The 17,282-nt window shown below is 43.2% G+C and overlaps 1 protein-coding gene across 4 annotated transcripts in view; it reads left to right on the forward strand.

Moving 5' to 3' along the window:
• PIP5K1B (phosphatidylinositol-4-phosphate 5-kinase type 1 beta) overlaps positions 1 to 16,254 on the forward strand; it is a 306,667-nt gene extending 290,413 nt beyond the window's left edge. For all 4 annotated transcript variants that reach the window (XM_023213233.3, XM_023213232.3, XM_023213234.3 and 1 more), the window contains one exon: positions 15,524 to 16,254. In XM_023213233.3, the coding sequence (XP_023069001.1) occupies positions 15,524 to 15,526 (3 nt within the window). In that variant the 3' untranslated portion in view covers positions 15,527 to 16,254. The remainder of the gene's footprint in view (positions 1 to 15,523) is intronic.
• The last annotated feature ends 1,028 nt before the right edge of the window (positions 16,255 to 17,282 follow it).

Raw genomic sequence — 17,282 nt, forward strand, 5'->3', positions numbered from 1 at the left:
AGAAAGAAGCTAAGTAAAATCTCATCTTCATGAGCTAAGGTTTCATGCCACTTTTATGTGTCTTTACAAAAACTAGATTTTCACCAATCATGGAGGTGCAATATTTCTGAGTGAGCCAAAACTCAAATTCAGCTCCATATGTGGTCCTGCCTGAACTTGAACCCAGGAGCACCCTGTTGTTGTTCCTGACCATAAATATAAGTCTCACTTCCATCTCATTGGAATCATGTGTCTTACAAGAGTGAGAGAAGGATGCAGAAAGGAAGGAATGAGGGGGTTTTGTTGAGAATATTTTTTGTAAAATTCTTTCACTGTTTTTTCCTGATTTTCTTTTTTTTTTTTTTTTCTGGAGACAGAATTTTGCTCTTGTCGCCCAAGCTGGAGTGCAGTGGCACGATCTCGGCTCACTGCAACCTCTACCTCCCAGGGTCAAGCAATTCTCTTACCACAGCCTCCCAAGTAGCTGGGATTACAGGCACCTGCCACCATGCCCAGCTAATTTTTGTATTTTTAGTAGAGACGGGGTTTCGCCATGTTGGTCAGGCTGATCTCGAACTCCTGACTTCAGGTGAGCCGCCTGCCTCGGCCTCCCAAAGTGCTGAGATTACAGGTGTGAGCCACTGTGCTCAGCCTCCTGATTATTTTTTAATGTTCTAGTATAGCAGTTCTCAGACCTTTTGATCTCAGGTCCCCTTTAAACTCTTAAAAATTATTGCAAATTCTGAAGAGTGTTTTGGTATCTAGGTTGTATTTATCAATATTTTGTGTTTTCAAAACTAAAACAGAATGTTTTTGTTTTTTGAGACAAAGTCTTGCTCTGTTGCTTGGGCTGGAGTGTAGTGGTGTGATCTCGGCTCACTGCAATGTCTGTTTCTCAGGTTCAAATGGTTCTTGTGCCTCACAACCTTCTGAGTAGTTAGGACTACAGGTGCATGCCACCACACCTGGCTAATTTTTGTGTTTTTTTGTAGTGACGGGGTTTTACCATGTTGCCCAGGCTGGTCTCAAACTCCTGGACTCAAGCAGTCTGCCCATCTCGGCCTCCCAAAGTGCTGGGATTGCAGGAGTGAGCCACTGCACCTAGCCAAAATTGTTTAAATATTCATTAATTTAAAATAGTAATCTATTATATGTTAAATAATTTTGTATTAATATTATTACATTTTCCAAAACAAAAATAAATTTTGTGAGAAGGGTGGCATTCTTTTATATTTCTGCAAATCCCTAATGTCTGGCTTAATGAAAGAAAAAAGATTCTCACATCTGTTTCTGTATCCATCTTCTTGATATATATATAATACATCATTTCATTTCTAGAAAGCTCCATTGTACATCCATGAAAGGGAATGAGAATAAAAAGGCAAATAACATCTTGGTATTATCAGGAAAATAGTTTGAACTCATGGACCCCCAGAAATGATCCCTACAGAGTTTTTCTCATATTTTAACTTAGTCTCTTCACCTGTTGCAAAACCAAATGATACATACATTAATTAGAGAGAAATAGGTACCTGGTCTCTGCCTCTCATTAATCATTGACCTTGAATTCAGTCACCCTCTTTGGGCCTCAGTTTTCTTATCTATAAAATGAATTATTAAATCAGATTCATTCTAAATTACAAAGAGCTATAGAAATAAGATTTTCCAAGGCGGGAAGATTGCTTGAGGCCAGGAGTTCGAGACCAGCCCAGGCAACACAGTAATACCTCATCTCTATAAAAATTTAAAAAAGAAAAAGTAGCCAGCTTGGTGGTGCACGCCTGTAGTCCCAGCTACTTGTGAGGCTGAGGCTAGAGGATCCCTTGGGCCCAGGAATCTGAGGTTGCAGTGAGCCATGATCTCACCACTGCACCCCAACCTAGGCAATGGAGTTAGTCATTGTCTCTAAAAAAATAGAAAGAAAAGAAAAGAGGGAGGGAGGAAGGGAGAGAGAGAGAAAGAAAAACAGAAAAGAAAGAAAGAAGAAAAGAAAGGTTTCCAAAGTAGCTACTGTTGTTTCTCCAAATTTTGCTGTTTAATCACTTCCTATACCATAAACTTCCACATTCTTTAAGCTTAAATTTTATGGCAGTAATCTAGAAAGTCCTGCAGCATTAACTTGTAATTCCAGAATGTGTTTTCATGCTGGAAATGTTTAGTTTTTGTTTTGCGTGCTGTTCCAGATCAGAAAGGGCACAGCTCCTTGCCCTCCCTTCAGTATTTTCATTTGCATCTGCATTATGAAAAAGCAAATGGAGGCCGGGCACAGTGGCTCATGCCTGTAATCCCAGCACTTTGGGAGGCTGAGGCGGGCAGATCACCTGAGGTCGAGAGTTCGAGACCAGCCTGACCAACATGGAGAAACCCCATCTTTACTAAAACTACAAAATTAGCCAGACGTGGTGGTGCATTCCTGTAATCCCAGCTACTCAGGAGGCTGAGGCAGGAGAATGGCTTGAACCCAGGAAGCAGAGGTTGCGGTGAGCCGAGATGGCACCATTACACTCCAACCTGGGCAACAAGAACAAAGTTCCATCTCACAAAAAAAAAAAAGAAAAGAAAATGGAAAAGAAAAGCACAAGAAAGGAAAACCAATCTTGCCTTTGCATTGTCTCTTTTTTCCTTTTGACATAATTTGAATGCTGTGAATCACAGCCATCTTTATCTGAAGGGCAGTTGGAAGCTTCTCTGGTGACCTCCTATTCAGTGTTGTCACCAAACATGGTCAGGTTTCTCTTGTAATGCTTCTTCTCCTTTAACAGCAATTCTCTATTAGTAGTTGTAGCCTAATCCTCTAGTGCTTTTATTTATACAGTAATGTATACCATTTACCTTTGTGCAAAAATACATAGGCTTAAACCCAAATGATGTATGCCCACCAGATAGCATATGAAATATCCTTTTAAGGATCCATCCACACATTATGTGTGTGTGCATTAGGCCAGCTCTCCTGCTTTTTCCTGTGACTCAACATGAAATTAAAAAGGATCGGTGAGCTGAGAAGGCAGCTAATTGTTCCATCATCCTTAGTGAGACATTTAGTTCAGATTTTATGTACCTAGTTATGCTGCACGGCTTTTTAAAGGCCATTCACCTTCGCACTGTAGAGTTCCAAGCTATTTGACTCATTTTCAAATATTCAAATCAAGGGAGGTGTTTCCTAAGATGATCTTATCCAGTGACCAAAGATGTGTTTTTCATTGAATTTTGAGTTGATGACACACATTGGGGTATTTAAAAGAATACACAGAGATGAGCAGGCTGTATTGATTTAAAATGGGCAATCATGCAGTCTTCATAATAGAGCCAGATTCTACTTTGTAAATAGTCCCAGATATTCTAAGGCACCGGATGCTGTCACAGTGGCTGTTATTTCCGTTTCTAAGGCGGCTTCTTTGCCTGATGTAGAATGCAATTTGGTTTTCATGGAAAGAGGAACAACCAACAAAAAGGCATTTCTGCTGAAAAGTGTATTGGGAGAGAATATCCTTTTATGACTAGCTAGGAATGGCTGGGTAAGTGGGAGATAATGGGATTGCTTTTTTAATAATATAGACGTTTGAAAGATGGCTGCCACAAAACAGTGACTTCCTTGCTTCTACTATTCAGACCCAAGGTTATGCCCTTACACTTTCCATATTAACATCCTCTCAATAACATGTACTTTCATCCAGTTTTGCTTCTCTACAAAATGGCTGTTTGAAATACAAAAATAGCTGTGAGCAAAGGAGAAGAAACAGTTAAGCCGTTTTTTAGCCACGCCAGTATTGGAGATTAGCGCTCTGATGGGCAGCTGTTGGACAGCTTGATTATTTAATGTGTTTTCAGAGTAGTTAATAATACTCTTTGATCATGGGAAGAAGGGTGGCAGAGAAGTGAAAATGATTGAATTAACAGCTTATCATACTATTATGTATGGAGAAAGCGTGAGAAAGAGAAGAAAAACACTTTAAATTAGGTCACGGGGGTCTTAGAAAATTCAGTGGAACTTTTTTGGCAAAAGAAACTGCGTTTCTGGATTTGAATCCCTCGGCATTGAGGTTAATGACTTATATCGAGTCTCTTTAATCATTCCTTGTTGGAGCCAGTATCGGCTGCTGCAAGGGGTGTTTTTTTGAAACAGTGGCATTTCTTATTGCTTCTCAGGAGAGAGCTCAATCCCCTACCAACCAAAGATGCTGCTCGGGTTTTTGGTAGATTTTAGTGAGAGCAGAGTAGGAAGGAGAAAGGACTAACACTGTGTTTGGTGTAGAAGCCCCTTTCCTTCTGCCACGTGATCACGTTGTTGAGAAATGAAGAGATTTGGGAAAGGACAAATTAGGGCCCTTGTTTATTTCCGGAAATGCTTGGCCCCTAAGTTATTGACAAATAATATTTCTAAGACATGTGGAAGAGCTGAGTAAATGGACCTCCCATTGCCCAAGGCTCACAGCATCTTCAAGTTATTCCCATTCTTGAAATAAAAGTGACGCAAGCTTCAAATTAATGAGGCAACCTGTCAGGCTAGATTAGGAGGTCACCCATAGGATTTTTTAAAAAAACAAACAGCATTAAACTGCTGTTTAAGGATTAGAGTAGGGAATTCAAGGTGGAGTTATAAAGGCATACTGGCTTTCCAGTTAAATTAGGCTCAGAGTTAGCAATTGAATGACAGTTTGCAGGACTGTGGTAGCTTTTTTTTTTTTTTTTTTCCTGTTAGGTCATAGCTTTACAGTGAATCTTGACTTGCAGGCTAGCTTGATTTCTACTTTCTTTTTTCTTTTTTTTTTCAGACAGAATACCTCTGTCACCCAGGGGTAAGTGCAGTGGTGCAATCTTGGCTCACTGCAACCTCTGCCTTCCAGATTCAAGTGACTCTCCTGCCTCAGGCTCCCAAGTAGCTGGGACTACAGACTCACACTACCACGTCCGGCTAATTTTTATATTTTTTTGTAGAGATGAGGTTTCCCCATGTTGGCCAGGCTGACCTCAAATTCAACCTCAAGTGATCTGCCCACCTCGGCCTCCCAAATTGGAATTACAGGCATGAGCCACTGCACCCGGCCGATTTCCACTTTCTTAAAAGCTAGTTCTGGCCGGGCGCGGTGGCTCAAGCCTGTAATCCCAGCACTTTGGGAGGCCGAGACGGGCGGATCACGAGGTCAGGAGATCGAGACCATCCTGGCTAACACAGTGAAACCCCGTCTCTACTAAAAAAATACAAAAAAACTAGCCGGGCGTGGTGGTGGCGCCTGTAGTCCCAGCTACTCGGGAGGCTGAGGCAGGAGAATGGCATAAACCCCGGAGGCGGAGCTTGCAGTGAGCTGAGATCTGGCCACTGCACTCCAGCCTGGGCGACAGAGTGAGACTCCGTCTCAAAAAAAAAAAGCTAGTTCTGCTCTTCAATTTGCCTGGGTCTCATATTATACATCCAGGCGCGAGTTGCCCCGCATTTTTCATTCTTTGCCCCCTAAGACTGGCCTCTCTTCCCTTATCCCTCTAGACTCTTCCTGTTGCTTCTCTTTGTGGTTTCTATTTTTGTCTTCCTTGTCAGAGAAAGCCAGTGTTTGCCGGTCTCTGGAGACTTTCCAACTCTTGGGAATAGTGTTTGAGGAAGAACAGCCTCTAATGGTGTGAATTTGGGGTCTGCGAGGCCCTGAGCCTGCAGGAAACAAACAGCAGACTTAGAACCAGATTAGAACAAACCAGAACTTTTGGGAAAACAAGTTTAGATCGCACCCATGGACCTAGTAAACAAGACTGTCCCCATTCACACCACTTCCCTCCTGGGCTCTGAGGGGGAATGGGAAAATGCTTAAGGACTGTTCGTTTTATAAAAAATAAAGCCCCCCAAGTGTGAAGAAGGGCATGAATAGGAGTAGGCAGCTGAGGGCCTGGCTTCCCGTTGGTCTGCTTCTGTCTATGCTGGTTTCCAAGGGCTGCTATCACAAATGACCACAGACAGAAATGGATTGTCTCACAGTTCTAGAGGCCAGATGTCTGAAATCAAGGTGTCAGTAGTGCCACAGTTCCTCTGAAGGCTCCAGGGGAGGATCCTTCCCTCCCTCTTTCAGCCTCTGGTGGCTCCACCTGTCCCTTGGTCCTTTGATCTGTGTCACTCTGGTCTCTGCCACCATGTTCACATGGCCTTCTCCGCTGTGACACTCTGTGCCTCTGTGTGGCCTCTCTTCTTACAAGGATGTCAGTCATTGGATTTAGGGTTCACCGTAATCCAGTATGACCTCATCTTAACTAATTACATCTGCAAAGACCCTATTTCCAAATAAGGTTACAGTCTGAGGCTCCAAGTGGATAAGAATATGGGGGGCACACAATTCAGCCCACCCCTCTACCTTACCAAGGGACCTGTGAATTAACTGCTCCTTACCATACATAGCCTCATTTTCCTGTTCACTTATCTTCTCCCTGGCTAAGTCACTGTGAGGTTGGGTAGATGTTTCCAAATTAGTTTGTATTCCTCACAAAGAGGTATCAGGTAAATGACACTAGGAACAGAGTCAATTACCTGTTGGGGACTGAGGCATTGGTCTTTTTTACAGCTCTACACACATCCAGGGCTGAGATCCCCTGAACTTGTTGACAGGGCCCTTCAGCTCTGAGCATCCTGGAATTCTTGTATGCTAATGTAAGAGGGAACTGTGTGACTTCCCTGGCAAGACAGCTGGCCCGTTACACGTGCCTCTAATGTAGAAGCAAAGCCTAGGAAGCTCCTACACCCTCAAGTTTAAGAACTGGGCTTGCTTTGCCATTGAGTCCCTGCTTTCGGCAAGCCCTCTACTGCCACCTACTGGTAATCAAGGCGGGTACGGAGTGATGGAGCCCCTTGAGTTGAAACGGAATGAAGAGCAAGTGTGAATAGAGTTCGCACTCCATGTACTTTATTGTAGCCTCGCAGTGTTGTACGTGGAAGCTCAGCAGAGGGGGTATGTCCTTCAGACGTCAAAGGCAGCTCACTCTGACAGGCCCAGCTCCACTACCTTTGAAGCTGGACTGGAGGCTACAATTACAATGTGGCACAAAAATGAAGGTGCTACCTTCCCTCAGGTCCAAGTGTGCCCCCCTCATCCATCAAAGCCAATTCTGCTTGAGCCTTTTTGAAAGGGCCCCTTGGCAAGTTGGGGATTCAACCCAGAAAGTGCTTCTTTCTACTGCTTAGGCAGCAATTTTTAATGAAGTATCAACACATCTGGGGTGGAGGAAGCCTTTCTTCGCCTTCAGACTTCCACAGGTCCTCGCCTACAGCCACGGAACTCCCAGGTGATTGTGGCTTTTGAAGTAACTTCAGTAGAGAATAGAATTAAATATAATAAAATACAAATATATGGGGTTGTTTTAAAGACTTCCTAAATCCCAGTGATTTCTATTTTATTAGTTTTCTAGGGCTGCTGTGACAAAGTACCCCAGATTTGGTGGCTCGAACAGAACTTTCTTTTCTCATCGTTCTGGAGGTCTGAAGTTCAAGATCAAGGTGTTGGTAGGGTGGGTTCCTTCTGAGAGCCGTGAGGCAAGGATCTGTTCTAGCCTCTCTCACTGGTTTGTAGGTGGCCTTCATCTCCCTACGTCTTCACGTCACATCTTCCCCCGTACATGTCTGTATCCAAAATTCCCCTTTGCATAAGGACATCAGCCATATTGAATTAGGGCCCAACCTGTGGCCTTGTTTTAATCTGATTACCTCTATAAAGACCCTGCCTCCCAATAAGGACACATCCTGTGGTGATGATAGTTAGGATTTGTAACATAGAAATTTTAGGGGAACACAATTTAGCCCATAACAGCTACTTGGGTGATTTTGTAAAGAAAAATGCAACCAAGGAAAGTGCTGAGATGGAAGAGGCTTGATGGGGGCACAACTTTTTTTTTTTTTTTTTTTCTTTTTGAGATGGAATTTTCCTCTGTCACCCCGGCTGGAGTGCAGTGGTGCAATCCCGGCTCACTGCAACCTCCACCTCCCAGGTTAAAGTGATTCTCATGCCTCAGTCTCCTGAGTAGCTGGAAATTAGAGGGTACGCCACCCCACCTGGCTAATTTTTATTTTTTATGTTTTTGTAGCAACAGGGTTTCACCATGTGGGCCAGGCTGGTCTCGAACTCCTGACTTCAGGTGATCCACCTGCCTCAGCCTCCCAAAGTTCTGGGATTACAAGTGTGAGCCACCGCACGCAGCCTGGGTGTGCAGCTTCTAATTTCCACCCTCTGGGTCTTGGTAGAGGGCCTCTGGTGCATTCCTTCCTGTGGGTGAGAGAGAAGCCAGTGGCGTTGTCCTCAGGCAGTGCTCCTTTTCAAATGAAACCAGTACCATATCCATCCCCCCACATTTTCCAAATGTGGCCGAAGCAGGGGTCAGAGTGATCCTGTTGCAGCTACAGATCTATGTGACGTATTAGATGATAAGGTGTATTAATCCATTTTCACACTGCTATAAAGAACTACCCAAGACTGGGTAATTAATAAAGGAAAGTGGTTTAATTAACTCATAGTTCCACATGACATGGCTGGGGAGGCCTCAGGAAACGTAAACAGTCATGGCAGAAGGTGAAGGGGAAGCCAGGCACATCTTACATAGTGGCAGGAGAGAGAGAAGTGGCAATCACCAGACATTTATCAAACAACCAGATCTCGTGAGAACTCTGACATGAGAACAGCAAGGGGGAGTCTGTCCCCATAAATCAATCACCTCCCACCAGACCACTCCCCCAACACATGGGGATTACAATTTGACATGAGATTTGGGTAGGGACACAGAGCCAAACCATATCATGAGGTAACCACTCAGATTTACGATTAGCTGGAGTCACTCAAGTGCTGAAAAGTCCACTGCAGAACTGTCCACCAGTATAAATCACTGATGCTCTTGGGCTTCTCTTGGGTCCTTAGAAAACAAATTAATCAGGCAGGGAACTGTGTTAAAATATTACCACACTAACAGTTTTGAAATGAGAGGCCAAATTTTAAATCCATCCCAGGAGATGGCAGAGATGAGTGTCAGCTGCTTCTTGGGCCTGCTCTCATCTTAAGGGTCATCTACTTGCTGCTTGGTGTGGGATGCTTTAATGGGGCATCTGGAGGCCGGCAGGAGGCTGCCAACACCCCAGAATTCACCCAACAGTCTACCAGATCAGGCACGAAGTAGCTGTCTTCATCCCAATTGTACATGTCCTTCAAGGATGGCAAAAGTCCTGCCCTCTGCCTCAAGGCTTCTCGGTTGAAGCCTTGTAGTCCCTGGTCCTTGGAAGAGAGTAACCACCTCTAATGCTGAATCCAAATATTTTTTAAGTACAAAGGTAGGAAATTTGGCACTGAGTGTGCCTAAGGTTCCTTTCAGCAATGCAGTTCCATAGCAGTGTGATTCTCTTCTGTTCACACTGCTACGTCCTGATTCTGTAGCACTAGCACGTGTATTTGTTTCCATGTCTAACAAAATGGTGAGCTTTTGGGTCCCTGCTGCTACTGGAATCCAATATAATGAGAAATCCCCCACTACACTACATCCCCAAATGATTGTGCCTTGTGAAGTAACTCCCAATACAGGATAGATATGAATATAATAAAATATAGAGCTTTATTTAAAAGAGAGAGAGAGGGAGACTCTGGACTTCCCAGAACCCAAAGGTGATACCTTGCGTTTAAAATTCAGGGGTCTCAACCAGGCATGGTGGCTAATGCCTGTAATCCCAGCACTTTGGGAGGCCGAGGCGGGTTCATCACTTAAGGCCAGGAGTTCAAGACCAGCCTGGGCAACATGGTGAAACCCCATCTCTACTAAAAATGCAAAAATTAGCTGGGCATGGAGGCACATACCTGTAATCCCAGCTACTTAGGAGGCTAAGGCACGAGAATCACTTGAACACAAGAGGCTGAGGTTGCAGTGAGCCAATATCATGCTGTTGCTCTCCAGTCTGGGTAACAAAGGGAAGCTCTGTCTCAAAAAATAATAATAAAATGAAATTCAGGGATTTCTTTTTTTTTTTCCTTTTTTTTTCTCTTGAGATGGAGTCTCGCTCTGTCGCCCAGGCTGGAGTACAGTGGCGCAATCTTGGCTCACTGCAAGCTCCGCCTCCCGGGTTCACACCATTCTCCTGCCTCAGCCTCCCGAGTAGCTGGGACTACAGGCAGCCGCCACCACACCCGGCTAATTTTTTGTATTTTTAGTAGAGACGGGGTTTCACCATGTTAGCCAGGATGGTCTCCATCTCCTGACCTTATGATCCACCCGCCTGTAATCAGGTGAACCCAGAGATGAAGGGGACCCCAGAGCCAAGGAGATGATGTTGGGGTGAGGTATCCTGAGCCTTAGTATGGATTTGTGGTGATGCCGTGAGTTTCGACTAATGTGGGCAGAGAGAGCAGGACAAGTTGATGTGATCTCATGGCAACCGAAGGAACATCAGCCAAAAGAATCAGGACAATAGAAATAGAGAGGAAACAGAACAGACCTGGAAAAAAAGAGAATTCAGAATTGATGACAGAAACAGGAACTGTGTGTAGGAAAAAGAAATATGGGACTAAGCCTACAATGGCCAAGAGAAAAGCTGATGCTTTCGTCAAAGATATTTGGGGAAAGAATTTCAACCTGAAACCAAAGTGAGGATTTCCTGGACACCAGAGAAAGCTCTTGCTTTAATAAGGCCTTGGGACTGAAACCTGAGGTAATTAGAGTTGAAAAAAGGGATGTCACCCCAAGGGTTGACCGCTCAGGGATCATGGAGACCTCACGGGACTTGTCAGTGCTGTTCATCTTGGCCAACCTAACTGTGGTGAAGTTCCGCCTCTCTCAGCACTGCCCTAAAACTTCCTCACGCCGCATCCCAGATGTTCAGAAATTCTCAATATGTTTGTAAGCCAGTCGGTTGATGGGGGCAAGGGTGTCAAGGGAAGGCTTGAGGAAAGGCAAGCAGGAGTGGAGGGAATGAGTCTAGAAAAAGTTTCTTGGAAAAGAAACTCCTCACCTTCTCATGCCTTTCCTGTGGCTCTGAAAAGTGAAGCAAGGCCATCAGAGTTGGGAGGCCCACCTGGGAGTGTGTCCTGCCTGGGCTCCCCTCCAGGGGATCTGAGTTTCCAGTGCAGTCAGTCCCCTAGAAAGAAAGGGCTTCTGCGTTAATTAGTGGACAGATTGCTTTTGATTTGCTGTTTTCCCTTATTGCTCTGTATTAGTGTTTAATTATTTAATTTTAAATACCTTTTTTAAACAAATGTTTAAAATTATTTAATTTTAATATTGAAAAGCTCTGTAACCTCTGACCCCTTGTGTATGTACTATGGTGTAGTCTCAATCATAGAATCAAGCATTTTATTTTAGGTAGAAATAAAAATACACCTTTTTCTCTCTTACACCCCAACATAGGTGTGGATGAATAACACTGGCATTTAGGTTGAAATACTCTACTTCTACTTTTTATGTCAACTCTTACCACACTTTTTACTGTCAGGTATCAGAATTTTAAATAGTTCATGAATTCTCAGAGTATCTCAGTGCATAGGCAGAAATGCTGCACCTTGTGGGCAAGTGCGTGTGTGTGTGTGTGTGTTGATGTGTTACAGAAGTTCAGCTGAGGACAGAGCTGAAATGTCACTCCAGGATCTGTAGTCTCTGAGAGCTGGTTGAGCTCCTCTGCCAAAGCACCAGCCCTTATTTCAGTTTCTACAGCCATTCGGTCAGGATGGGTCTGAATCTCAGTTGACCTTGAGGAGAAGCTGCTAATCTTTTGGGCAATAATGCCCTGAAGAGTCCATCTGCATGCTGGGGAGCAGAAGGGACTTCGCATGTACCACACTTTGAAGAAGGAGCTCAAGCTATGAGTTTCCTTCCAGGGTAGAGAACTGATGTTTGTGTCTCTGCAGTGAAGGCTAATATAGGACTCCTGAGTTACGAATTTGAAGGAAGGAAAATTATAGCATATTTATGCTAAGGAAGGAATAATAACATGGTTTCTGCATACTTCTCACTGTGGCCATGTTTACAAGCAAGAAGACGCTGTGCTTTCAGATCCCACAGATACCTCTCCATCTCATTTTAATAGGGTTAGAAATTAATGCAAAACAGACACTTTCATGTGTCCAGATCATGCCATCCAAGAATTACATTACAACATGGGTGGAAGTTTGGCAGTGCTCACCCAATTTTGACATTCTTGTGCCCTGAGGGTGACAGTGAGTTTATAGAAACTTCTATGACATCTTTAGTTTAAAAAAAAAAAAAAAAACACTAAACTAAACTTACTGTGTGAATGCAAAGGACATTTTATGACCAAAGCTGGAAATCATTCTTTATTTTTAATACCGAGGAGAGTATCTGTTATTATTATAAGACCCTGTGTGTTTTTTCATTAAACTATAAATTTAACCAATTTTATGAGAGACATCAAAGTATTAAGTACCTTTCAGATCATTCTCGCTGCGTAAGTCACCAACTGTTTACATAAGTATTCTGAGTTACTCAGTGGTATAAATTTACAATTTTTTTTTTTTTTTTTTTTTTTATGGAGTTTTGCTCTTGTTGCCCAGGCTGGAGTTCAGTGGTGCAATCTTGGCTCACCACAACCTCTGCCTCCCAGGTGCAAGCAATACTCCTCCCAAGTAGCTGGGATTACAAGCATGCACCACCACATCCGGCTAATTTTGTATTTTTAGTAGAGACGGGGTTTCTCCACGTTGGTCAGGCTGGTCTCGAACTCCCAACCTCAGGTGATCCGCCCCCCTGGGCCTCCCAAAGTGCTGGGATTACAGGCTTGAGCCACCGCACCTGGCCTTTACAATTTTTAATAGACTCTTGTGGTTGAAACAGAGCTTCATAGTCATCTGGCCCAACCTACCCACAAGTGCCCAAGTCCTCTCTACTGACCACCACAAGTACCTTCTGGGTGCTGGTTCAGGATAAACAGTTTCTGCCTCAGCTCTCCTGGGGCTGATCCCTAAGTGACTGCAACTGCTCCTCCTTTAGTGACCACTCATTTCTTTTCTCTTTTTTCTTTTTTTTTTCTTTAGAGACAGGGTCTCTCTCCGTCACCCAGGCTGGAATGCAGTGGTGTGATCATAGTTCACTGTAACCTCAAACTCCTGGGCGTAAGCAATCCTCCCACCTCAGTCTCCTGAGTATCTGGGACCACAGGCACATGCCGCCACATCCAGCTAATTTTTCTATTTTATTTTATTTTTTATTTTTGTAGAGACAGGGTCTCACTATGTTGCCAAGGCAGCTCTTGAACTCCTGAGCTCAAGCGAGCCTCCCGCCTCAGCCCCCCGAAGTGCTAGGATTGTAGACGTGGCCCGTCATGCCCAGCCCACTCGTTTTTTAACTCCAGTTAGAAAGCACTTCCAGCTTGAGAAAAAACTGGCTTCCATGCATTTGTCCTGGTTCTGGCTTCTGGGATCATTCTCAACCACCGAGTCTCAGCAGATGGCATGCTGGGCCCATGTATCTAGGGAGGGCTTGTGTCATGTGGGGGAGGACGTAAATTTCAGGATCCTTAATGAAGAAACAGTGGAGGAGGTGCGCTTCTACAACTCTGCACCCTTCACACAGTCTGAGATTCTACTCATCTCCCGACCCCAGGATCACAGCATCTGTGCCACTATTGCTGGTGACAGTGTCACATCTTTCAGCAATACTGGGACTAAACTAATACCTAAGCCTTTCTTCCCCGAGGCTAGTCTTCAGAGACTCAGAGACAACTATTATGGCCTGTCTCTACCTCTCCTGTTTTCCAGACCAAAAAGCCCAGGCCTTTAGCCATTCCCCTGGGGTCCTGGCTCCGGGGCCCTTCACTGGTGGATCTCCTCAGGCATCACTAAGGTTACTCACTGTCCCTCTCAGAGTCTGGCACCGGAAGTGAGACCCAGAACTCCAGTGTGATCTATAGAACGAGGAAAGCAAAACTATCACCTCTTTTTGTTTTTGTTTTGCTTTGTTTTTTAAGAAAGCAGGACTTCTACATCTAATCAGTAGGACCTCATCATTTTATGTGGGTTATTTTCTGTGTCACTGGTTTTGTGAGTAAAGACCTGCACCACACATCAAAGTCATCAGACTGAGGCTGAATGAAATCCACCAGTCCACCTTAAAGACAGCTGTCCTGGGAATGTGGGCAACGTCCAACTTGCCCACTGCTGTAGCTTATAGCACCTTACACTCACCTCTTCCTAAAGATCATTTTTGAGTAACAGCGTGACCGTGCTGTGCATTTAGGCAAGCAAACCTTTCTAGCTTAGGTGAATCAGAGGGAGCGGCCAAAGTATAAAACAAAATAGTAAGTTCATAGAAATTGCAGTGCACAATAGGCTCAGATAAAATATTAATTGGGAAACAGAATTCCCTGTATGCGACATGTGCTCTTTCCTAATCATTTTCAGAGTTATTTCAAACTTTTTACTCAAGTTTTTTCAGCCTCCAATTAAAGGTGCTGAGCTGCACCAGTCTCTGTGACCCCCAGCTCCAACCTTCTTCACTACAATTTTGGGGGTACTAGCACATGCCAGGTACAGTACTCAATTATAAATACATGATTTGTGTACATTGTGTGTGTGTGTAAAACACTTCATTTTCCCCATGGAAAAATTTATCCCTCACCACCACCCTATAAAGTAGAGTTTGTTTCCTCCATTTTACAGATGAAGCAACAAGGTTCCAAGAAGATGTTGCATAATATTCTATATATGAAATAATTAGGAAATCAGGCTGGGCGCGGTGCTCACGCCTATAATCCCAGCACTTTGGGAGGCTGAGGTAGGCAGATCACGAGGTCAGGAGTTCAAGACCATCCTGGCTAACACCATGAAACCCTGTCTATTCTAAAAATACAAAAAATTAGCTGGGTGTGGTGGCAGGCACCTGTAATCCCAGCTACTCAGGAGGCTGAGGCAGGAGAATCTCGTGTACCTGGGAGGTAGAGGTTGCAGTGAGCCAAGATCACACCACTGCATTCCAGCCTGGGCAACAGAGTGAGACTCCGTCTCAAAAAAAAAAAAAAAAAATTAGGAAATCAGATGATTTGACCCAATGTGTCTGTCTCTAAAGGCTGAATATTGTATTGCTTTCCCCACATATATCATAGTGCTACTGTCACAGGTTGAGTTAGCTGGCTCTGATTTTAAATAGCTACCATTTAAATATTTGCTGAACATATTGTTAGCGCCTAGCCACAGGGATATTGTTTGGAAAAAAACATTTACAAGTTCAAGGCCATGTTCAAGTTGTTCTTTTTGGCTTCAGGTCTAATATACCACAGCACATCCCGTAATCTCTGCGCACTTGGAGGGCAGGAGTGTGTCTTAGTCAGGGTTGCTTCCTTTCAAATCCCAAGCACAGCGCTGTGATGTAGTCGGGACTCAATCTTGACAAACATTGGTGTAATTAACAGGTTTCAGGTCCACCAAAGAAGCATATGCTATGCTGATCATTGCAGAAGAATCCCAAACATCATGCACCCCATTTTCCAGACACAAGTGATTGGGAGAAATAACGAACTTATGTTACAATTCATGGGGAGAGGTTACAAATTGATGCCAAAATCTAGTCTCACACCTGCTTTCTTTTTTGCTCCCCCCAGTAAGTGAAAATGGTGACCACCTTAAGCACATGGATGAGACGTGAGCACAGTTGTGGCAGAGAAGTTTCTCCGCACCAGAATTATCCACAGCAACTTGGCTGAGCCCCACTACACACAGATAAATCATCAACCTGACTTAAGAGTTTTCGAGATGTCAACTTCAGGCTGATCAGCAGATGGGATGTGAAAAATACTACCCTATTCTATCATTTGCTGTTGCTTGCTGAACTGTGAAGAACTGCATGAACTATATTTAAGCTGCTTTCTATACCATTGCCAATCACCTTTTTGAACTTGGAAGTGCTATTTTCCTATGGACTTTTGCATTATTTCATTGTGCATGCATCCAGTGATTATACATAAGCAACATATGTAATCTGCTTATATATTTTTAAAAATCCATCCATGCAAATGGTAAATAAAGTATACATTCTTTTGCAAAATTATAGCTCATGTCATTGAAAGTTTAAATTGGTTTCATTTAAAGATCAATATACTAGGTCTGCCTATACTTTATAGAAAACTAGCTTCTATAAAGATTTTTTCACTGTTTACTAGTGAAATGAGAAAAGCAAAGCTATTTATAAAAGGCCTTATGTCGTGTACATACATCGTCTTTGAAATATTTGTGATCTAGTTTATTGCTTGTAAAAGAGAAATTATATAATTTATTTAGTAAATACTACTGTAAACTATAGTTTTGTGAGAGAAATAAAATATTTTGTTCTCAATTGTGGTGGTACATGATTCCAGTGATTTATGGTCTTTACATTTCTTTTATTAAAAATAACCCAAATACTCCTCATTTGAGATATTCAGAAATCCTAAATAAACTGAATTTTATATGGAAAAAAATTCAATAGCAGCTTCTGCTGAACTCATCTAGGAGACTTTCCCAAATGTCCTGGGATATTAGTCAGCTTTCACTATGTCATGCTATGGTAACAAACAATCCCAAAGTCATAGGAGCTTTCACCAACATAGTTTTACTTCTCCCTCACATGTAGGGACCAGCTGCAGCTCTGCTCCAAAAGTCTTCTTCATTCTGGGGTCCAGAGCAGCCCCTATGTGAGACAGGCAACTTTTCATGGCAGTAGAAAAAGAGCAATGGTGGAACCAATGAGAGCTCACAAAGCTTCTGCCTCAGTGCAGCTGACAGCATTTCTACTCACATTCCATCTGCCAACATGAGCGACATTGACAGGTCTGGAATCAAAGGTGTGGGATGTATACTTCTCACATGGGAATGGACTCAGCAATGAATATTTTAATCAATTAATGCAGTTTACACCACCTGGTAAGTGTCCCTAGCAACAGAGACATAAGAGGCTGAGAGAAAAATCATTAGAAAGCAAAATGATCAAGGCTGCAGAAAGATATTCCTGATGAGTAAGATGCTCACTGTTAAATACTTCAAGTTAAAACAAGCTGATTCTTGTAAGCAAACATGCTGTACACTTTTGTAAATGTAGTCCACAGCCATAGTTACTCAGCATAAGTAGCAATTTCACCTGCAGAGTGAGTGCTGGAAAGCTAGGATGTCTTACATCCTAGGTTAGGATGTCAACAGGGAATTCTGCAGAAGTGGATGATTGAGGATCCTCTGCCTCTCTCTCTAGTATTCATATGTGCTACCACTCTCCCTAACTACATGGATTTTCATAGGTGAATCCCACTCTTCCCATTTATTAATCCCACTCTTAATAAATGTTAAGAACCTTCATTTTCTTTTTTTTTTTTTTTTTTTTTTTTTTTTTTT

Source organism: Piliocolobus tephrosceles, chromosome 14, assembly GCF_002776525.5.
Source record: "Piliocolobus tephrosceles isolate RC106 chromosome 14, ASM277652v3, whole genome shotgun sequence".
In the NCBI taxonomy this organism is placed as follows: domain Eukaryota; kingdom Metazoa; phylum Chordata; class Mammalia; order Primates; family Cercopithecidae; genus Piliocolobus; species Piliocolobus tephrosceles.